Source organism: Balaenoptera borealis (genome assembly GCF_965194805.1).
Source record: "Balaenoptera borealis genome assembly, chromosome: 18".
Lineage (NCBI taxonomy): Eukaryota > Metazoa > Chordata > Mammalia > Artiodactyla > Balaenopteridae > Balaenoptera > Balaenoptera borealis.
In genome coordinates this window covers 18,819,123-18,842,671 of record NC_138877.1, presented here as the reverse complement: position 1 = coordinate 18,842,671, position 23,549 = coordinate 18,819,123, and the positions used below count along the sequence as shown (strand labels likewise).

At 37.6% G+C, this 23,549-nt stretch overlaps 2 protein-coding genes across 6 annotated transcripts; both read left to right on the top strand.

Moving 5' to 3' along the window:
• Nucleotides 1–483: 483 nt before the first annotated feature.
• On the top strand, nt 484–12,734 carry TRIM13 (tripartite motif containing 13). Of its 5 annotated transcripts, none has more exons than XM_082365590.1 (3): nt 805–911; nt 1,471–1,601; nt 11,141–12,734. In XM_082365590.1, exon 3 carries the CDS (start codon nt 11,149–11,151, stop codon nt 12,370–12,372), a length of 1,224 nt encoding a protein of 407 aa, XP_082221716.1. In that variant the 5' UTR covers nt 805–911; nt 1,471–1,601; nt 11,141–11,148; the 3' UTR covers nt 12,373–12,734. The 5 variants fall into 5 exon arrangements, 4 of the variants coding, with proteins under 4 accessions (XP_082221717.1, XP_082221716.1, XP_082221715.1 ...); XM_082365589.1 differs by lacking the exons at nt 805–911; nt 1,471–1,601 and adding exons at nt 3,634–5,480; nt 9,150–9,330; XM_082365591.1 differs by lacking the exon at nt 1,471–1,601 and having other exon boundaries at nt 484–911.
• A 125-nt stretch (nt 12,735–12,859) lies between these two features.
• On the top strand, nt 12,860–23,030 carry KCNRG (potassium channel regulator). The gene is made up of 2 exons (XM_082365701.1): nt 12,860–14,650; nt 18,063–23,030. The coding sequence occupies exons 1-2, from the start codon at nt 14,070–14,072 to the stop codon at nt 18,301–18,303; spliced, it is 822 nt and encodes a 273-aa protein (XP_082221827.1). The 5' UTR covers nt 12,860–14,069; the 3' UTR covers nt 18,304–23,030.
• The last annotated feature ends 519 nt before the right edge of the window (nt 23,031–23,549 follow it).

Here is a 23,549-nt window from a genome sequence, read left to right as displayed (position 1 = left end):
GCTATTAGAGAAGGTCCCTATACAGGGCGCCGGACGTCAGAAGAGTGAGTCAGGCTAGCGGCTGATAATTTAGAGCCATACTTGAGTTTTTCCTTCTCTCCAAAGAAAAGGGCGGTGGTGTTTTTCCTAAAAAGAAACCTTGAATTGGGTGGCTAGTGTTCAGCCTAAAGCCTGCAAAGAAATACATAGATGCAAGGTGTGGGTGGGTGCAGTAGTTAACTATTTTGATTGTGCTGCGGCTGGAGCAGCGCGGGCGCCCGTCCCACCCACCCCGGGTTGTGGGGTGCGGGGCGGACAGTCGTCTCCGTCCCCCCAAGCCGCTGTGGCCGGGCCTCTGGTCCTGAGAGATGCAGATGAAGCGGTGTGAAGGGTTGGGCTTTTTTTTTTGTTCCTAAAAATTCAACGAACAAAAAAAAAAGTACAACAATCCAAACCCAACCATCTTGTTGCGCGCCGGCTTTCTTCCCAGGCGGCTCCACCGGGGACAACGCCGCCTCCCGTCGCCCGCGCTCGGTCCAGGCCGAGCCCGCGGGTCTGCGCGATCCACGTCCCCTTCTCGGCGCCCGGGGCACGGCGCTTCGCGGGCGCGCGCAGCCCCTCTGGAAAGGAGAGAAGCCAGAAGCCAGGAACCCTCCCCTCTCCCAGGCGCACTGCGGCCAGCGGCGGTCGTCGGTGGCGGTTGGAGATACCGGAAGGACTCCCGCCTCCCCTCACCCACTCCCTCCCCGGGGGAAAGGGGAGGCCCGGCCTGGGAGGCGGACCGAGGTGCCGGGGGAGGAGGGCCTTGGGGCGGGGCCCGTCGGCGCCGCGAATCCATTTTGCAGCCGTTCCGGCGCGTAGCGCGCGGTTCCCGCGGCTGGAGGACTGGCCGCTGCGCGGCTCCCGGCGGGTCCTCTCCAGCGGTCCCGGAGGTCCGAGATAAGTACCCGCCGCCCGGGTCCTTAGGGGGAAGGGGGGTGGGGATTTGCCCTGGCCGGGCAGGCACCTGCGTGAGTGGTGGGGTGGGGGGGGCCTGGCGGAGAGCTCAGTCGGCGCTCCAGTCCCGGCAGCACAGCCGAAAGCAGCCAGGCCCCGGAACGGGGGGATGGGGAGCAACGGCGTGCGGGTGGGCGGCGGGGGCAGCGCGCCCGGGCTGCTGAAAACCAGCTCCGCTACCCAACACGCCTGGCTTCACTTCCAGCGCCTCGGGATCGCCTACAAAAGAAAAGGCGACCATGAACCGGAGTCAGAGCACGCGACCATCCCCTGGCACTGAACCTGGGGAGGCTGCTTGGCCCCGTGGGAGGGCGCCCTAACCGAGAAGCTCCTTAGCACAGAGATGGCCAGCCTCTCCCATGCTCCTGGCTTTTTCATCAGGTCCTAGCAGGCTGGCTTTATTTGTGGGGAATGATTGAAAAAATTGAGGGTGAAGACTAAGGACCCTGTGCACATAAATGCATAATACCCTCGTTCTTTGTTCTTTCTTTACAGTAGCCTCCTTTGATTACCAGTCACGACGTGCAAAAAAAAAAAAAAAAACCAAACAAACAAAACCAAAACCTGATTGCTCTGCCCTGGGAAATAGTAACCCTGACCAATACACCTGCTTGCAGGGGACAGAGGTAAACTACAATACTTTTCCCTACGTTAAAAACAAATAAACAAACAAACAAAAACCAACAAAAAAAGAAAGCATCCAATTTCGTCAGGCCCAGAAGCTTTCAAAATTGAACTGTGTGTAGAATGTATGTGTTCCCACCCTCATGGATGGTCTTTGTTCTTTTCATATTTTGTCAAAACTCAGAAAAATTGATTCCATACTTGGAAATTCTTTATGTGACAATTATTTGAAACATACTATAATCCAAAGATTCATACTGCAAAGGAAAAGAGGCTACAGCAGCTTTTCTTTCTTTTTTTTTTAATAGGTTTTTTTTTCCTTCTGTGTCACTGCTGCTAGGGCTTATACAACAGGGCTTCAGTTTTCTGACTCTAGAGACCTTTATATAAAAGGTATTTTAAAAGCAGAATTTCTTTTACATAGCCACTCCCTCTGGTAGAACTTGATGGAGCTATTGATTAATTGGTTATACTTCTGTCTTGCACAATAAGCACATATGTTTCTTCCTGCTCTCCTATCTTTCCCTAAAAATACCATCTTTTTTGCACCAGCTGATGTACTAAACCTCTCTGGCAAGTCCTTCCATAACACCAGGTTATTTTCATTCTCTACATTTATTGGTTACCTGGCCCTACTTATGCCATAGCTGTTGTTCAGCTATGCCCATTTCCACGAACATGCTTTGTACCTGCTATGCTATGTAATACTTACTTTGTCCTCCCTTGAAATTACAGTTCAAGGGAGTCCAGCTCTCCTTTAGGACCTTTCTTGGTTAATACACTCATCCTCTAACATAACACTGTAAATGAGTATTTACAGTTTTCACAGTATCTGTAGACATATGTAATTAAATTACCTTACACTGATGTAGCTCAGTAGTTTACAAAATTGTCACACATTACTTAGTCTTTCCAAGAACATTATGAGGTAGGTACTGTAAAAATCCTCATTCCATGAAGGGTAAAACTAGTGCTTAAAGCTAGGTATTCAGATGCAGGTTCAGTGCTCTTTACCCTTCACTGGAGAACCTGTTACAACCTACTTTGTAAAAATTATAGAATTTTAGAAGGGATTTAGAGAGCTCATGATTAAATTTCTCCATTTGATGGATGAGGATACTGAATTCCTGACCCACTTTCTGGATAGTGCTAAGGTCTGAGAATTGGGAAACTCAGGTCCTATGCCTTGCTTGCTGTGTACAATTTGGGGGAGCAGGGGAGGCTCAGTATTTTCACTTGTAAAGTTAGGTGTTTAGCTAAATGATCTCTAAGATGTTTTTAAGCCCAGTACTTCTGTTTTATTCCTACCCCATAACTTTTAGCACCATATATTTCTTATATATTGGTAATACGTAGACACATACTAATATTAACTGCCTTAAACTGTTTTATATGTTAAACTTAGGTAGGTATGGTAAAAAAGTGTATGGTAAAAAAGTATGCCTTTTTCATATTTTTTTACTAAGCTCTATAAAAGTATGATTCTGTTGTAAGGTTGGGAATTGCATGGAGAGGTGGAGCAGTGTCATACATCATTGGTCAGAGTTCAGAAAGTGGTATGCCCTTTCTAGAGGAAAACTTGGCAGTCTTTTCAAGAGCCTTAAGAATGTTCCTACTCTTTGACCCACCTAACAATTGGACTAAGACTTTTCTACAGAGTGTTCATTAAAATGTTATAATCCCCCCAAAACAAACAGTCAATAAGAAACAGCATATCCATAAGATAGACTGTCATGTTTTAGAAGAATTTATAACAATAGGGGAAATGCATATGATAAAACAAGTGAAAAAAGTGGATACAAAGTTGTGTTATGCTTCCAGTTTTGTTAAAATATGTGTGTGTGCAAACACACAGGATTGGGAGGAATGTGCCAAAATAATGTTAGAAGAAATATACCAAATAATGATAATGGTTATTCCTTGCCTATGTAACTATGGGTAATTTTTTTCCTGTATTTTCTGAATTTTCTATAATCACAAATTACTTTTATAATTTTAGAAAAACAAAGTCCACTTGCATGGATAACCTCTCCAACTTTGGTATGGTGTCAGCTTTCTATGTCCTTTTGTAAGGCAGTTATCACACCTTTTATAGTAACAATACCTTTTTAAATGTGCTATATTTCTGAATTTAGGGCAGGAATTTTGGCTTATATTTCATATTTTAAAATATCATTAGATCATTGGATTATCCATTTTTGTTATTCGTGAAAGACACTGCCATTGTCATTACCTTGCCTTGGGACTCTTAGATACTAGAATGGTGCTAGAGGAATAGTACTCATAACAGTTAACCAAAAACAGGTGTCCTTTGACATACAGAATAGTTACATTCCAGTTAAGCTTTCTGTAAATATAAAGCAAATTCCCATAATGTGAACGCTTTCTAATTCATTTGCATTATAGATGTAAATATATTTCTAAGGAAATGTTGAACTGAAAATTTTTGCCAATAGTTTAAATTATTGTCTTTCCTGTGGCATAAGCACCACAAGTATATCTCCTTGGCAGTAACCTGGCTCCCCATTTAAAAGTCCCAGAGGAGCTCTTCCTTTCTTCCCCTGCATATGTGCAGTATTGAATATGAGTGAGGAGTGCCAACATAGTATATAGAATATAGCCAACCTAAAAATTGCTTAAAGTTTAGCATAATTAGCTTTCTACTTGAAATATTTTCTAGATCAGTTTTACTTAGAATAAAATGCGTATGTAATTCTACACTGAGCAAAAGGAACTTTGTTCAGACCAATTACATTTCCATCTCAGAAGTTCTTATTAGCAGGTAGGTAGTACTTATTAGTTATCCACTAAATACTTGTTTTCACTTGGCACAGTATTACATACTATGTAAATAATTTCACTTATCTACGTAGATCTAGCTTACTGTGTACTGAATGCTAGACTTTGACAGTACTTTCTGAAAGCTGGAATTAACCTCAAATGCAGAGCTACATGATGAAAACTTTTAATAGATACCAACCTGTTGGGGATAATAATTTAGGTTAATGATTGCCAAGTTTATTGTTGTGAAAGAAGACAATTTGTTCTAGGGGTAGAATTTTGCCACCTTCATTTAAACCTGTTTATATTTATTTGGGAGAAAAGAAACCAGACATTTCTAGTTTGTAAAACCTTTGCAGAAGTCAGTAGTTCCAATTTAAGTTAATTTTAACTCTTCACAGGTAAAGATAAGTAGTCTGGGTTTGGTTCGTACCAGACCAGGAGAATAATTTGGGCTATATGTATGTTTCCTTCAAATTCAGACCCTCATTATATTCAAATTGATTTCATCTGGGTGGGAGAGAATGGGATTCAACACCATTCGGTGTCCTTTTAGATTTCTCAGTAGTTGTACAAAAATGGGATAGGGATATCTGATCTAGCTGGTATCCTAAAACTATTGATTTAATGCTGCTGATTTACAGGATTACAGAATAATATCTTGGGTGATTATCAGGTGATACAGGGAAAAGAAAATAGGGAAAGAAACATAAGAAGTAAGGTAAAGAGGAGGTGTGAGATAAGGAAGGAATAAGAGGAAATCAAAAGATTGCATTCCTTGAAATAGAATGGGGAAGATGAGTTAAAAGAAGAATAAACAAAGGAAAAGTCGAGGCAAAATAGTGGCACAAAGAGAAAGAAGGAAAGGAAAAAACTAATTTTTTCCAAGTTTTTCTGGACTATGAAGGTAATGACCTAGTTTTTTGTTTTTGAGACTGTCACCTTAGTCCAAAAACTTGTGAATTTTCTGAGTAGGTAGGCCTTCCAAGCTGCTGGACCTTCTGTACTAGGTTTATTTTGCCCTACTTATCAAGAATTCTACTAGAAATACCTTGGAGGAAATTTTGACTACTACTTATTCTAGGATAATGCCAGAAAAGGTAAGTTACTTATGTCTTATATGGACACAAAGGTAAATTATATTGTGTTTGCAAGGGCCACATAAAAATTAGATAAGCTATTTTAGATGCTATATGTGGTATATTTATTTTATTTTATTTTTTATGGCTCCTTAAATTTCTTTTTAAACATCTTTATTGGAGTATATGGTATATTAATTTTAATATTCCTTTTTTAAGTTTTCAGAAATTTTGTCTTTTTCTTAATCTCACTTTATCCTGTTTGGATCATACAAGTTTTGGAACAGTCTAAAAGCCAGAATGAGGTGTTAATAACACATTGATACAGAGTATTAAAAAAAAAACTTGGTAAATAATTTTCATATATTGTTAGATACCTTTCAAAACACTTATTCAATGAGGAGAAAGACTAATATGTATAAGTGGTTTGTCAAAGGTCATAGACTGAGAGCAAAACAAGTACGTCAGTCTCATCACAGGCCTTGATCCAGAGATTCTAATAATATATTTTTTATTTTATAAAAGATAAAACAATATTACAGCAGATTAAGCTCTCTCTGAAGCTTATCATAGTTAGCTAATGTTTTTGAAGTTTTACTTTTTTAGCTCAATATGGTTTTCTTATTATTGGTCCCCTCTTTAGTTTTTTTTTCCAACTTTTTATTGTGAAAAATTTCAAATATACTGAAAATTAAAAATATATTACAATAGATATCCTTACATCCTCTACCTAGATTCAGTAGTTGTTAATAGATTCTTAGTAAGTTTCAAGAAACGATTATTAGTGGATCTCATACTAAAATATCAGTATACTACTTGAAAATACAGTATACAACTTGAAAATAAGATTAACTAGTGGGATGAGAGGAAGTGATACTTTTTAAAGGTGAGCTCTTTTATTCTAAGCTTTGTTCCAAGATAAGGTTGATTGGTGGCTGTCTGTTTAGTAGAGCTCACATAATTTAGTTTTGTCTATGAAGTGAGTTTCAGAATTTGCTATATAGTTACTTGTTAGGTATTTAGATACTGCTTTAAAATTCCTAAATTCAGAGATGCCTCAAAGCAGGATGGAAATTTGATTTAAATCTCTCAGATATAAGGTATAATATATTGGCTTTTCTTTTTCTTCTGTAATGGGATTTGGAAAAGAAATCATGGGTATTATTTTGAACTTTATATTGCTATCAGCTAATGAAGTTCAAAGATTTAATAGGAAAGTTTCTTTTAATTAAAAGGTTTTATTTATTTTTTAAATAAATTTATTTATTTTTGGCTGCGTTGGGTCTTCATTGTTGCACACAGGCTTTCTCTAGTTGCGGCGGGTGGGGGCTACTCTTTGTTGCGGTGCACGGGCTTCTCATTGTGGTGGCTTCTCTTGTTGCAGAGCACGGGCTCTAGGCGCGCGGGCTTCAGTAGTTGTGGTGCACGGGCTTAGTTGCTCCGCGGCATGTGGGATCTTCCCGGACCAGGGCTCAAACCCGTGTCCTGTGCATTGGCAGGTGGATTCTTAACCACTGCACCACCAGGGAAGCCCAAAAGGTTTTATTAAAATTACCTTTTAAGAGTGAATAAAATGAGTACCTGTTCAATTGTAATCATTTTGGGTTGATCATATAAAAACAAAAGGGCTTCCAGGAGGGAGAAGTCATATATATTAGCTTTTACTTCTATTTTATGACTCCTTTGTAAGTGTTGGCTTTTCCATTTTTAATATTCTGGTTATTGTGTTACTGTTTTCATTTGCAGAGACTGTTGTTGCTATATACCCACTCAAGGTAGTATTGATCAAACAGTTTTCATAGTCTTCCTTAAGTGTGGATATCTTGAATGTTTGCTTAAAAATAAATCTGTGGTGGTGTTATACAACTGTGCATTTGTCAAAACTCATAGAACGGCGTACTGAAAGGAGTGAGTTTTATTCTATATAAATTAAAAAGTATATTTTAAAGTATAAATATGGTAGGAAAATAAAGTTGAAAACCAGAGAGGTGGTAGATAACTAGGTATGTATTTGGCTACTTTCTTTGTTGGTATAAAACTTGGGAAATTGTTGGGAATTCCCTGGTGGTGCAGTAGTTAGGACTCCACGCTTTCACTGCTGAGGGCATGGGTTCAATCCTTGGTTGGGGAACTAACATCCCAGAAGTTGCATGGCGTGGCCTAAATAAGTAAATACATAAATACATAAATAAGTAAGTAAGTAAATAAATAAATCTTGGGAAATTCTTAATTCAAAAGAAGAAATGAATCTTGGAAAACTTATTTGCCTTTATATACTTAATTTGACATCGGTTAAGTTGAAATTTTATCACTGGTGAACAGTAATTCTGTTCACATAAAATTTCTTGATATCTGTATTTGTCCCCCAGAAGGGGGGGATATGTACTTTGGTTTCATCAAAGGAGTAAGCTCAATTGATTTATTTAGATTTTTATGTGTTAGCCACACTTTAAGAAAAGGATCTATAAGTTCCTTTACTGTGAAAAGCATACCCTTCACTTAGTGAGACTAAAAAACCTTATTATGTATTTTCCTTTAAAACTTTTAAGGCAACAAACTTGCCATGGTTTCTTGGGTTGTTAGGCTATATGTCTCAGTTTTCTCTAAAAGTCAACTGTGGAAGTGGTCACATAGTTTTGTGATTGTAGTTTTGAGTATAAAGCTAAGAAAAGAAAATAGTGTTTAGTTTTAATGTGGATTAAAATGAGAATCTTTAAATTATAAACCAAAATTTTTAAGTTATATCACTAAAAGTGGAACAATAGGATCTACCATGATTTTGATGCAATTTTCTTAAAAAAGGGACTTTCCAAATACCAACTTTTTTCCTCTGGTTCATTTTAAGAGCTGTAAATTGATTGTGGCTTTGGGATGACTGTTTATTATTTCTAAATTTTCCTGTGTGTGACATTTTCCTTTTGATCATACTTGATTGCCTTAAAATTCTTCTTGGTCCCTCAGTTTTCTTAAAAGTTTCTCTTTGTCTTGTGTGCCCTTTTTCTCCTTCTCATTACAAAACTTGGTATCCTTTGTTTTTCCTTTTATTTATTTAATATGCTTGGATAGGATTCTCTGGAAGTATTAACCTTGCAAGGATGAGTAAATTAGGTTTACTTTATTGAATGCTGCTGCCACTACTTTCCTGTTTCTACAGTTTACTCCAGAATCTAGCCTTAGCATAGAATTCTTAGGTGAAAGATGACAGAGATCAATGGAGGTGATAAAGTGTAGAACCCCAGGACTAGTGATGGAAGATCATCAAAAGTTTTCCTTCTTTGCTCTAAAGAGAATGTTTTATAGCTGCTTGATAACTTCTTAGAGAGCACACTAACCTCGGTCTCTGTAGCCGTTCTCTTCTCAATGCTTTTCAAAGGTTGTATGATTTGCCATGTCACAAAAGATTTTTCAGAAAAATAAGCTTCACCATTTTTGCCGTGTAACACTAAATTTGACAGAATACTCTTTGCTTTAATTCTACATATATATGTATTATATATTTGTTATACATATATCTCTCACAACCTAATAGAAAACCATAAACTAATTAGTCTTGCAAGGTCAGCTTATCTTTTAAATACTACTTCTAGATTGTAGCTCCAATTGTGATTCTTAAAATTACTGTTAAAATTTATTTACTTACTGGGACTTCCCTGGTGGCGCAGTGGTTAAGACTCCGTGCTCCCAATGCAGGGGGCCCAGGTTCTATCCCCGGTCAGGGAAATAGGCCCCACATGCATGCTGCAACTAAGGAGCCCACGTGCCGCAACTAAGCTGGCAAGCTGCAACTAAGGAGCCCGCAAGTCGCAACTAAGGAGCCCGCGAACCGCAACTAAGGAGCCCACCTGCCGCAACTAAGACCCGGCACAAGCAAGTAAATAAATAAATAAATAAATATGTTTTTTAAAAAGTATATAATAAAAAAAATTATTTACTTTTGGTTATAAGATGGCATAGAGATTAGTAGACCCTATTTTGTTACTTTGGTGGTAATGTGATATGTGTGTGTATATATCAGTAAACTGAATGAGGACATATTTAGCACTATTTTTGGTTCTAAAACTTCAGGGATAAAAGTTTTAAAATGTACATTTTAAAAGAATAAACTTGTATTGAGAATTGGTATTCTCTATGGTATTCTCTAGGTCAGAGATCTCAAATATTTTGGTCACAGGACCCCTTTACACTTAAAAACTAAGGCTCCCAAGAGCTTTTATTTACATGTGTATTATATATAGATATTTAACTGTATTAGAATGTATGATTTATAACATACATTGGTGATTTGAACCAATTAGTTCACTTTGTAATGTAGATCTCCAAATAGTGACATGGTCTCTCCTCTAAAAAAGCCAAAACCCACATGTTAATTTCACCACTTGTTTCATTACAAGCTCTTAAGTGGCAAATATGTTTTCCAAAATCCAATTTTCACTCAAAAATTCAACTTTTTATCATTGGTGAGAAATACTGTCATTTGTTTCCCTTGAAGTGATGGGTTCATTTTGTTCATTTTCAAAAAAATACCTGCCAGATACCTAAGTCTGCACAGCCATAGTTCGTCATTTGTTGTTTCAAGTAAAAATGGTGTTCCATGAAAAAAGCAGCTGATTTAGCTTGTAGCTCAATCAGCTAATTGCTTTTCCTCCAGACAGTATCTGCTGGTATGCAGTAGAAATGCTTTGTGGTTACTTCATATTTTGTCACACAAAATATTAAAAAGACATGTCCACAAGGATCAAGATTTAGTAAAATGAATAATTTTTACTGCTTCATCTAGAACATTCTAAAATGAAACTGGCTGCCCTCACCCCTGCCCCCACCGTGGGTACGTGGTGGTGAAGAATACAATAACCAGGAATCCAGTTTGGTGCTACCTGTTGCCTTGTTTGATTCCTGCTAAGGCTCCAGCAGTGTCTACTCACCACTGCTTTTTTTACAGTGCACTGTCAACATTGTGCCAAAAGTAAATAACATCTCAGTATTACTATGAAAATAGTATTGTCCTCACAGATGCCCTGGAAGAGTCTTAGGGACACCCAGGTTTGTCCCCACTGGCTTTGATTACTGTTCCAGTGGTTTGAAAAAATATTCACTTAATTCTCTAGGGAAGAATGAATTGCAGCGCTCTCATTTTATGTTTTTACCTCTGATTTTAATAATTGTAATCTTGCCTTTGAAATAGAAAAATATGCCAGTTTTTAATAAAAGTCTACGTGACAGTGCATGCTTGGATTTATATTTCTGTGCTGCTTTCTTTAAATAGCATACCATTTTATAATTGTGGGCCCAGACTAAAGAGCTCATTCTCTTCAGACACTGAGTGGCTTTGTTTCTGACAGCTAGTAGTCAGCTCTGTTTTAAAACAAGCAGTTGGGTCCTGCTGGCTCAACTTGCAGTTGTCCTAGTCCTAACCCTGTCTCAGCCAAAGACTGTTGTTGGAAAGCCCACACAAAGGCCTTGTGTACAGGGAGCCCTACTAATAAGGAGCGTGTTCTAGTCCCAGCAGATTAAATCTGCTTTGGTGTGCATTCCCTTCACAAATTTCTCACTTATTTCCTTTGTTTGGTTATTTCAGTGAAAAATCATTTTTAATGGCTATGAAGATAGTTTCTTCTAACTAGTCCATAGTCCAAATGAAGGGGTTACAGGAGTAAAATAAAATGTTTCTTTCTCTCTGGTAGGAGATGTGATGGAGCTGCTTGAAGAAGATCTCACGTGCCCAATTTGTTGCAGTCTGTTTGACGATCCTCGAGTTTTGCCTTGCTCGCACAACTTTTGCAAAAAATGCTTAGAAGGGATCTTAGAGGGGAACGTGCGGAATTCATTGTGGAGATCATCTCCATTCAAGTGCCCCACATGCCGTAAGGAAACTTCAGCCACCGGGGTCAGTAGCCTGCAGGTTAATTACTCCCTGAAGGGTATTGTGGAAAAGTATAACAAGATCAAGATCTCTCCCAAAATGCCAGTGTGCAAAGGACACTTGGGGCAGCCTCTCAACATTTTCTGCCTGACTGATATGCAGCTGATCTGTGGGATCTGTGCTACTCGTGGTGACCACACCAAGCATGTCTTCTGTTCTATCGAAGATGCCTATGCTCAGGAAAGGGATGCCTTTGAGTCCCTCTTCCAGAGCTTTGAGACCTGGCGTCGGGGAGATGCTCTTTCTCGCTTGGATACCTTGGAAACTAGCAAAAGGAAATCTCTACAGCTGCTGACTAAAGATTCAGATAAAGTGAAGGAGTTTTTTGAGAAGTTACAACACACATTAGATCAAAAGAAGAATGAAATCCTTTCTGACTTTGAGACCATGAAACTTGCAGTTATGCAGGCCTATGACCCAGAGATCAACAAACTCAACACCATCTTGCAGGAACAACGAATGGCCTTTAACATTGCTGAGGCTTTCAAAGATGTGTCAGAACCCATCATATTTCTGCAACAGATGCAGGAGTTCAGGGAGAAAATAAAAGTCATCAAGGAAACTCCTTTGCCTCCCTCTAATTTGCCCTCAAGCCCTTTAATGAAGAACTTTGATACCAGTCAGTGGGAAGACATAAAACTAGTAGATGTGGATAAACTTTCTTTGCCTCAAGACACTGGCACATTCATTAGCAAGATTCCTTGGAGCTTTTATCTGTTATTTGTGGTAATCATTCTGCTTGGCCTTCTCATTTTCTTCAGTCCTACCATATTCCTAGAATGGTCTTTATTTGATGAAATCACAACTTGGAAAGACAATCTTTCAAACTTTAGTTCCTACCTGACTAAATCAGCTGATTTTGTAGAACAGTCAGTTTTTTACTGGGAACAGTTGGCAGATGGGTTTTTCATTTTCAGTGAAAGATTAAAGAATTTTACTTTGGTGGTGCTGAACAATGTGGCAGAATTTGTGTGCAAATATAAACTGTTATAAAACCTGTTTAAAGTACATAGTTCTGTGTCTTTTGTTAGAAATTTGTCAGAGTACAGAGTGGTAGTTCAGATTTGGTCAAGATTCCAGTCAGATATTTTCCTCTACAAGTACTCCTTTCAAAAACAATGTGCTACACATGTTGTTGAAATTAGGTAGTATAAAGATAAAAGTGAAATTTAATAGTGTAGTCCTGAACCCTCCTTCCTTTTTTAAGTGCTTTTGAAATAAGCATCCTACCCCTAATACTGGTTGTGTTTATGCTATGAAAAAGGGATGTGAGAGAGTACATGATTTAATATTGATGAGGTAGTGTAATAATGATTGTTCTTAAGCATGTAATAAAGACTACTCTTGTAAAGCAACTTTTTTGTTTTGAGTGAACATTCTTTAAAAAAGGAATAAGATATGGATTGAATTTCCAACTTTTTCTGCAGAGGGTTGATTTCTTTTTTTGGTACAATGTAAATCTCATGTAAACAAAAACTGGCATTACCTTGTGCGAAGTTTACGTTTTAAGGAGGGTGGAGATTTATTTCAGCTTGCCTTTTCTCTGCTTAGGTTTTGTAAATTTACCACCAAAGGAGTTTGGAGGTAAACTACGAAACTGTTAGGTGACTGTGCAAGCAAAGGCATGGGTAAAAACAAACAAAAAAACACATTGCAAGAGCAGGAAATGGAAAAGCCACCTTTTTACTGGCAGCTAAGTGTTGTTCCAAAGTATCATGGCAATCTTAAGAGTAGTAAGATTAATTTAACGATAGATGAAACTATCAGCTATTATAAAGTACAAAATAATCAGCTAAACAATAAGGCTGTCCTATCTGCTCACATGCGATAAAGATGCCCTATCTCCCACAGAACAAAAATACTTAAGTTTTTCACCTTGTTTAGAATTCAGATGAAAACAAGAAGTGACTTTATCTTAGAACTGCTTTCAGTCAACCTTATTTCTGTCATGGGACAAGACATTCCTTGACAGTCCAGAGGGTCTTTACCCCAGTCTATTAATTTGGTTGAGAGGAGGTAATACAAGCAGGGACAGGAAAAGAAGGTGGCAACTAAATTTCAAGTACAGAAGAATCATTCTAGTTATGAGAAGAGTAGTCAAAATAAGCTGCTAGTTGAGGTAATGACTGCCTTATCCCCAACTGACAATCGAAGATTAGCCACTAAATTGCTAAAGGGATAGAAAAAATTAAGACAATGTTTATCTATAAATATTACCTCTGCCATGAGGACTCAAAGTAGATAATAGGTTTGGAGAGGGGGAATGCTTTTCTGCTCCCAGTATATATATATATATATATATATTTTTTTTTTTTTTTAATATAGATTTACAAGAGGTTTTTATGAAGGTTCTTTTTTTTTTTTTTTTTAATGGGATACAGTAAAGGGATCTATTTGACACATGTCCTCAGACATATTGGCAGTTTTTCTTAAACTATGGAGTTCCTCATCTGTTACTTTTTCATTCTGTATACTGTATGTTCCCAGGCAACTCTCAAATTTGTAAACACAGCTATGGACACACTATTTGCTTTAACAGTAGTTACCTGGAAATCGAGGTCTCTGTTTCTGTTAAATTCCCCTCCCCTACATTTCTTAATCATATGTAACATTTGTGGTTACAGGTTGATTTTCAAGTTCCTAAGTCTGTGCCTGATGGTTTGTAGCCTCTAGTGTGAAGCAAGAGGAAAATGAGTAGTCAGGAACTGGTCACTTTGAACGTGGGAGGGAAGATATTCACCACAAGGTCTTCAACCTTAAAGCAGTTTCCTGCCTCTCGGTTGACACGTATGTTAGATGGCAGAGACCAAGAATTCAAGATGGTTGGTGGCCAGATTTTTGTGGACAGAGATGGTGTTTTATTTAGTTTCATCTTAGATTTTTTGAGAACTCACCAGCTTTTATTACCCACTGACTTTTCAGACTATCTCAGGCTTCAGAGGGAGGCTCTATTCTATGAACTTTACCCTCTGGTGGATCTCTTAAACCAAGAACACCTGCTACAGCCAAGACCTGCTCTTGTGGAGGTACATTTCCTAAGCCGAAACACTCAAGCTTTTTTCAGGGTGTTTGGCTCTTGCAGCAAAACAATCGAGATGTTAACTGGGAGAATTACAGTGTTTATAGAGCAACCTTCAGCACGGACCTGGAGTAGTAACTCTTTCCCTCCTCAGATGACCTTACTTCCACTGCCTCCACAAAGACCTTCTTACCATGACCTGGTTTTCCAGTGCGGCTCTGACAGCACGACTGATAACCAAACTGGAATCAGGTATTTTGTATTTTGAAGCCTCTATTCTACACCGGTTCCTGATGTTTCCCCTCAAAATTGAAATTTTCTCATTTCAGTTTTGGAAAAGAATGATTACTCAAAATGATTTTTTGGGGGGAGTAACCAGCAGAGTTGGGTGGAATGACCAGATAATTATTGTCCAAACTGAGATACTTTTCAGAGTGAAAGAAGGAGTTGTTATTATGTGGGACAATAGGAATAAATCAAAATTGTCCAGGGAAAACTGGGACTATGGTCATTCAAGTTGTAGGAGGAAACAATTTTATAGATTATGTTCCATTTCTATGGAATGAGAAGCCTTTTTCTCCCCAAGGGTTTCTTTTCGTTGCTGGTATATAGTAAAGGCTCAACAGTTTGTCATGATTTCCTTACACTATGTACAGTTCTTTCAGTCCTTCTGATTTGGCTACTGATTTTTCTCCATTCCACTTTATTTTTAAACACCATTAAGGCAGATATATCTCATGGCAAATCTGGTCTCCTGTTACATTGTTGGCACTCTTACACAACTCAAAATATTGGGATAGGCTGTCAGTATATTAAGGATAGTTGCTTCTGAGTCAGTCACTTTCTACCCCTGTTATTCTTGGCTGGACCCTAAGGCGGATTTCCACTCTACTGTCACGGACACTTTTTTTTCACCCCTTAGAAATGTCTTAATGCTGTCCCACTATTATTTTACTGTGAAAGCTGGCTTTAATTTTCAGGAGGGGAAAAAAAAAAAAGTCTGCATATGTTCTTTACTGACAGTATTTAAATAAGATACACGTTTTTGGGGTCAAGGTAGACAGACATATTTTGGGATATTTTCTTAACTTTTGCAGTAACCATCAGAAACGATCAATGTTTACCCCTCCCACAACATACCCCTTGGTCCTGCATACCAGCTGAAGAACCCTGGGCAGTAGGACAATTCTTAAGTTTTTACGCTTTATAATTTCCTGCCTTTCCAAAGAGGCATGAAATGTCATTTTGGGGAAAGAGATCCAGCTAACAGGCTGATTGTGGAGAAAACCTAAGACCCTATCTTCACCTCAAAATGTTTTAAGATACCTCTGGTCACAGTTGGTGGGGTACTAACATAAATAGAAGGGAAATTACCAGTTTTTTGTTTTTTGTCTTAAATTTGTGTGATTAAGATCTTTGGGGATCCCTTTCTAAAAAGTTAAAAAACTAAGAAAAAACGGTGTCATTGATTTCAAGAAGGAACATGCAAGATAAAAAGGTATCCTGGAAATACTAAATGCTCTTTAAAAGCTATGCATTTGGAGAAAATGACTATAATCTTGAAAAACATTAGAAACTCAAGTTGGGATATTCTTTGTGTGTACACAGTGACAGTAGTTTTCCCTTTGCTGTTAAGTGTTTGTGTTTTACAAATAGTACAAAAAAGTTTTTTCATCTTAATGAGAGAATGACATATTTAAATTCCAAAATAGATAATTCCAAATCCAGAAGCTATTTTTAAAACTGACTTTTTCTTGCATCACCAAAGAGTATTCTTTTCAGTTGTTTGAAGTTTAGAATTTTTTTCAGCCTATAAGTGGTCGTGATTTTTTTCTATAGTTCCAATTTCAAAGTAGAGGTAGATAACCCAAATAAGGTGACATTATTGGGAGTTCAGGTGATCGGATGAAAACTCTTGGTCTTAAGAGGCCCACCTTAGGTATATAATTATTTAGCTAGCAATCATTTTTATTTCTTGCTCACTCCTTGTGGTCTGAATCTGTCCATTCAGATGTTTTTTTTTGAAGGTGGAAAGTGGAGGAGTAAGCTTGAATGGCTCCTCAGAGTCTGGTGTATCATCCAGCTGTTCAGTATGTTCTACTAATATGATTTATCACTCTGAGGTCTTGGTAACCTAGCAAGTTGCTCAGTTATTATCTCTCAAGTTCACAGTACTAGAAATACTTGGCGTGCATATTGCAGAGGGCCATACCACATTATCAAGTCAAGTTATGGTCACAGGATTCTAGCGTCTCTTTGGTAGCCATCTTCTATCTGACCTTTCCTTTATAAACTAGCTCAAATGGAAAAGTGTACTTGCCTTTTATGTTTTTAAAATAAGTTGTGATTTTCCATTTCCCATTAGTTTCTTTTATCTTTTTCTTATGCCTTGAAATCTTCCATTTTTCATTTTGGCCTCTTAGGGAATCAAGTATTTAGGCCAAGTGATTTCTTGCAAGTACATTCCACTTTGTTATCACCTACTATATACTATTTGCATCTTAATTTTGTGAGATGTTCTGTAACATTTGTTCTCTTTGACAAAAGTTTCTAGGCTATAAAATCAAGATCTGGGGTTTGCGGGTAGATGAAATGATTTACTAATGTTAAAAATTTGCTGTATTAAACATAAATGTGCTTTTGATATGTACTTTGTAGTTTTATAATTCTTACATTTTATTATTGAATTTTTTTCTTTGCCTAGAATGAGTTTCTAAATGTGAGCTACAATAACCACTCTATCAATCATAATTAAAAGGAGGCCAGGGATGACCCCAAGGCTCTTTTTATCCCATAAAACCACAGATAGTTTAGGTTGCTGCCTGGGACTAAAGCCTTTTTTTTTTTTCACATCTCATAAACAAATGGTGGGAGGACACAAAGGATATAAAAATATCCTGATGGTAGATAAAGAAGGGGCAATATAGCTATATCTTTATGGACATGTTATGTTGACATTATTAAAGCAACATATAGCCAATCTGAAAAGTTCAGGTATATTTTTCTTGAATAATGTGTATCTATCAAGTTTTCCAGAAAGTTTTGTCATTTTGACTCCAGAAGCCTTTTGACCCCATGTTTTGCTCTTCAACAATGGACAGTTATTGAGAAAAATTGACAATAAAGTCTTCTTGACATTTAACATCTGCAAAATTTCACCTGAAAAATGCATTTGATAGGAGAAAGTCACAAAAGAAAATCTGTAATATCAGTGCTGGTAATGGGTAAAATTAGATCTAGGGGGAAACTGTAAATGTATCAGATGTTCATTAAAATGATTGAATCAATTAATTAAATTGATTAAAACAATATTTAGTAAGTTGAAAACAAAATTTGGAAATAGTTAAATTACATTATATGAAAATTAAGCTAATTTAATTGTTTGATCAAATTGTTTGCTCCAGAAAATAATTTCTCAATGAAAATTCATCAACGTTAGCTATATTCCTAAATGTGGAATTAAACTGACTTTGGAGATCACAGCAAGGTCTCTGTTTTCAGTAGCCTGAAAGTACTGGCTTGGATTTATAAATGAAGTCTTTAAAAGTATCTGATCAAAAAATGGTTTGATACCTTTATTTGAGGTTATAAATCAAATATTTCCGTTTAGTTTTGCTGGTTATTAAAGGGCTGTTTTATAATTGAACATTTTTGTGTGTCCTAGGTATGTTTCTATAAAACCTGATAACCGAAAACTGGCCAACGGAACTAATGTCCTCGGCTTACTGATTGACACTTTATTAATGGAAGGCTTCCATCTGGTCAGCACCAGAACAGTATCCTCTGAAGACAAAACTGAATGCTATAGCTTTGAAAGGATAAAAAAGCCTGAAGCTCTTGCCATGAACAAAACACTGAAACCAGAGACTACCCTCATGCCAGAGCAATCTCAGAAAAAGAAATGAGGTTCTCTGTTCTCTTTTAGAGTAAAAAGAAATTGCCATTTTCTTGTTTGGAAATTCCATATTTAGGGCATATATGTTAGTCAAATATGTACTCACCCTAACTTTCTGGCCTTCTACCATGCCATCTTTGGGCAACCACAGCTTAACAGTGCTTAAGCCACACTGACTACTTGCTGCTCTAAACAACACCGTGCACTTGGTGCTTTGGCGCACGTTCCTTCTACCTTCAATGCCTCTTTCCCTTTCTCTTCTTCATGAACACTTATAAAGCGTTCAAGAATGGACTATGGAATCAGACTGCTTGATTTCTAATCCCAACTAAGTCACTTACTAGCTATATGGCTTGGGCAAGTCATTTAACTTCTCTCTGCCTCAACTTTTTCATCTATCAAATGAGGGTAATAAATATATCTCCCTTATAGGATATATGAGGATTAAAGGAGATAATGTAAAGCACTCAACACACTGCCTGGCACATGGTAGGCACTCAGTAACTATCAGTGGTGATAATGATGAAGAAGATGGGTGACCCACTTTCAACTGTACCTCTTCTGTAAGGCCTTGTTTTCCTTCTTTCCTAGGCATAGTAATCAGCCCTTTCCTCTATCTAGACTTACGTGCCATCATAAAAACAAATTTTTCTCACTTGAATGTGAGCTCGATCCACTCAACAGTTTTAACTCTACTATGTGTAAAGCACTGTGCTGAACACTTGGTGAGAAATACCTTTGTTAAAAATTAGCACCTACTCTGGTAAAAAGCTTTTGCATATAACTTCTACTAACATTTCAAATACACATATTACTTTTTAAAAAATATTTATTTATTTGGCTGCGCTGGGTCTTAGTTGCAGCATGTGGGATCTTTTAGTTGCGGCATGCAGAATCTTTTAGTTGTGGCACGCGAACTCTTAGTTGCGGCATGTGGGATCTAGCTCCCGGACCAGGGATCGAACCTGGGCCCCCTGCATTGGGAGTGCAGAGTCTTAGCCACTGGACCACCAGGGAAGTCCCCTACACATCTTACTTTGACTTAGTGAGTCCTCTTGTAGGAATTTCTCTTATATACATGTCTTTAAAATATTAGGATAGGGCTTCCCTGGTGGCGCAGTGTTTGACAATCTGCCTGCTAATGCAGGGGACACGGGTTCGAGCCCTGGTCTGGGAAGATCCCACATGCCACGGAGCAGCTGGGCCCGTGAGCCACACCTACTGAGCCTGCGTGTCTGGAGCCTGTGCTCTGCAACAAGAGAGGCCACAATAGTGAGAGGCCCGCGCACTGCGATGAAGAGTGGCCCCCCACTTGCCGCAACTGGAGGAAGCCCTCGCACAGAAACGAAGACCCAACAGAGCCATAAATAAATAAATAAATAATTAAAAGGTGCTAATAATTTTAAAAAAATGATGTTTTAAAAAAAATATTAGGATAAATATCTAGAAAGGGAATCATTAGATCAAAGAGTACCAAGTACTCTGCACATAGTAGGGTTAAAAAACATTGAGTGGAAGCAGTTGAGCAGCATTTTAAAAAGTACCATTCATTCATTCAAAAACATCTGTTAAACATTTGTTGAACACTATACTAAGTTTTCAGAATTAAAACATTTACTCATGACAAAAATCCTTATTCTGGGCTTCCCTGGTGGCGCAGTGGTTGAGAATCTGCCTGCCAATGCTGGGGACACGGGTTCGAGCCCTGGTCTGGGAAGATCCCACATGCCGCGGAGCAACTAGGCCCGTGAGCCACAACTACTGAGCCTGCGCGTCTGCAGCCTGTGCTCCGCAACAAGAGAGGCCGCGATAGTGAGAGGCCCGCGCACCGCGATGAAGAGTGGCCCCCGCTTGCCTTAACTGGAGAAAGCCCTCGCACAGAAACGAAGACCCAACACAGCCAAAAATAAAAATAAAAAAAAATAAAAATAAATCCTTATTCTCAAGGAACTCACATTCAAGAGAGACAGTGTATCATCATAACAGCAAAAATTGGAAGTAAACTCAAAGTTCATCAACAGGGAATGGGTATAAATTATGGTTCATACAGTGAAATACCGTGCAGCCTTTCAAAAGAATGAGACAGCAGTTTATAAACTAAGAAGGAAGGATTGTCAAATATATATCAGTTGAAAAAAAGCAAGGTGTAAGACAATGTATAAAGTGGAAAAATATATTTCCACTTTATATGCGGTACCTAGTTTCCATTTGTGGAAAGATATATAATACTCATATATCTATATTCATGGAATTTTCAGCAAAGATTTGTGTCACCTGTAGAGAGGAAACTGGGTGAGTGGGGTTTGGTTGTGGGAGGAAGATTTACTTTTCATCAGACCAGGTAGGTCTTTTTTAAAAAAGAAAGAAAAAGCCATACCTGAAAGATTGTGTGTGTGTGTGCCAGGGTTGGGGGCATGTTATGGCACAGTATGGCCTATTAGCTCATACTGACATAAATTTTACTCTTCCATCCTTTCTGTGAAACCCCTACACTTAGTAAAGAAATTACACTCCAGAAATTTCTAGTAATTACTTATAGATTTGTGTACTAAGTTGCAGGGAAGAAAGATTAAAAAAAAAAAATTTCCTAATAGTACCTCAAAAGATTATGTATAATGGAAAAGTGCAAAATACTTCAAGATTAGTAACGTTAAGGTTAGCAACGGAAAATAATGACCCAAATAAGAAAAAAAAGCCTTATGAATGAGTGTTTTGTTTTTGGTGGCACACATCCTCTCTTTACTGCAGAAAAAACCAACTTAGTTGTTTTAGTCTGTCATCTTAGTTTTGGGGATGATGTGTCTGGCCTGGTTCCCTTGCGAGCATCATATTCGAGGGCACAATATTTCTATTCTGCTAAGTTTTGGGCACGCGTGTGATTTAACTAGTTGGGTGTAGTTGGCATGGTTATATATGTTACACTGTTTAATTCCCTATAGGGCTTTGCTGATAAGATGATTCAAAACTGATAAATGGTTAAAAGAATAGTGAAGCAAAAAATACTGTAACTACAGGTTGGCAAGGAATAAGACAGGAAATGTTTAAACTGCTATTATGTGTTCTTAGTCATTCACACTTGCCGGAAATTAGCTTGAGATGAGAAATAAAATGTTCTTTTTAATGTGCTAATAGAAACATTACCCTATGGAAACATGTAATATATATACGTTTAATTAATTCAGTCAGAAAATATTTATTGACATCTACTGTGTGCCAAATACTGTCTAGACACTGGGGAGCAAGGAGCTGCAAGGAGCAAAATAAGGTCTTCCCTTCTAGAGCTTACTACAATTACAATTCATAACATTGACAATGGGTTTAAATTAAAATAACTTAAGCCTTTAATTAAACAATTCCTCAAAAGTCATGGGTTTACAATCCAGAGGTCTTTAGAAGGAGATAGATTACCAAAATTTAAAAATGTATATTATTCATTAGGAAAAGTGTACTTTCAGAGTGGATTGAGTTTCTTATTTTAGTAAATATTTTAGAGATGATATTATCTGGAGACACATCTGTCAAGATTATCTAAGTAATAAGCCTCTTGTCTTCACTCCAACACAGAGTGGGGCACTGTAACGGGGATGTCAAGACGTGCAAAAAAGAGTCTTGTTTTAGAAAGGGAGGCAGGCATATGGTTGGAAGAAAACAGGCTTATGTTAGATGCACCACAGGCAAATTTAAACTCTTGCCTGCTTTAGAAAAAAAAAAAAAGACTTTAACATCTTCATATGAGCATCACGTAACTTCTCGACTGAAGTGATTATAAGAAAATCATAAGAAATTATAAGAAAATAATGGCAGAAGCTTGTCTTGGCCAGCCAAACTGAAAACTTTGGTCTATCAAATCATATATTTCTATCAATCCATCTCAGATACACAGGTATGAGTCATCACAAAGCACGGTTTGTCAGTCTTAACAATACCAGTGATAGTTGGGCCTCCCCTATTCTCCCACTTATGTTTGTTTCAGCCTCTTTCCATCACCTACAGTTTCATTTCTGATAAGGCACTAAAGATTTTAGCTTATTCTTGAACCTCAACAATGTAACCTTATAAGTTGTTGGAAGTTCTCCCTACAAAGATTTTCTGAAAAAGAGCCCTAGTGTTGCATTTTACTCTTGAATTTAATATACAAGTCATAATTACAAAGAATCTACAAGTCATAATTACAAAGAATCCTTAGGTTATGTTAAAGTCGAAATTAATTCGGGCTGCTTTCAAAATATATCTGAATTCAGGAGCCTGAAGTAATATAAAATGGTCAAGGGAAAGCAGCTTGAGAAATATATGATTTAGGGAATTGTAAGCTGTTTCTATTTGTCTTGTATTCTGTTTATATCTGACAAATGTCAGCTTAGTTTTATAAGTCTTTGTATTGGTTCTCTATCATAAATAACAGAAATGGTCACATTAACAGAGACCTTGCTGGAATAACAAAAGACTTGCTAAGACTTCTAACTATCCCGTATTCTACTTTTATTTTTCCTCTGTGCTGGGGAAGTTGACTCTGTAATAGCACACTTAGCAATGTAAAAGCCACTAAGAGGAAATTTTTAAAAAGAAATTTGGGAAATTTTATTACCTTCCTGGAGCCAGTGAACCCGTGGAAAACACCAGTGTGACATCAAACTTAGTGTTTTAAACAAAAGTTCAAGAAGTATAGAGATGAGATGAAAATATATTACTAAAAATATTTAGATTTCTGGAAAATCAACAACATCATAGAAACCATAATTACTCACCAGCTTGGTCCCAGAACAGCTTTGTCATGAATTGTTCGGCCTTCTATTGGATCTATCTGAGATGAAAAGTTATGGGCAAATTTCACCAAAAGACTCATCATCTCAATATTTCTGAGCTCAGAAAATGCCTTAATATATATCTAAGCTATGAGGTCGATCCAACTCCCAAAATATTTTAATAGATAAAGAGCTAACACCTTACATGGTGAAGGGGAAATGAGTATTAAGCATGGCACAGAATAAATAAGCAACAAAATACAGCAAAATAAATAGGAATTTGCTCCCAAAACTGAAATGTGCCTAAGACTTATTTAATCATACAGAGCTTTCTGCACCTTCAGATTTCACATCAACACCTCAAATCTAGAAATCATTGTTTTAAAGTGGTTTTTTTACTCTATCAGTTGGGTAAAACACACCAACTACCAAGTGTTTCTATTTCATGTTACTTTTCTCATTTCACAATCTGGTAAGAATTTGAATGTCTTTGAGTTCCCAAGTTGGAAGCCAA

Coding starts and splice junctions, on each gene's coding strand:
- TRIM13 (XM_082365591.1), top strand. CDS start 11,149: ATGGAGCTGCTTGAAGAAGATCTCACGTGCCCAATTTGTTGCAGTCTG.
- KCNRG (XM_082365701.1), top strand. CDS start 14,070: ATGAGTAGTCAGGAACTGGTCACTTTGAACGTGGGAGGGAAGATATTC. Junction 14,651..18,062: donor GATAACCAAACTGGAATCAG/GTATTTTGTATT, acceptor TGTGTGTCCTAG/GTATGTTTCTATAAAACCTG.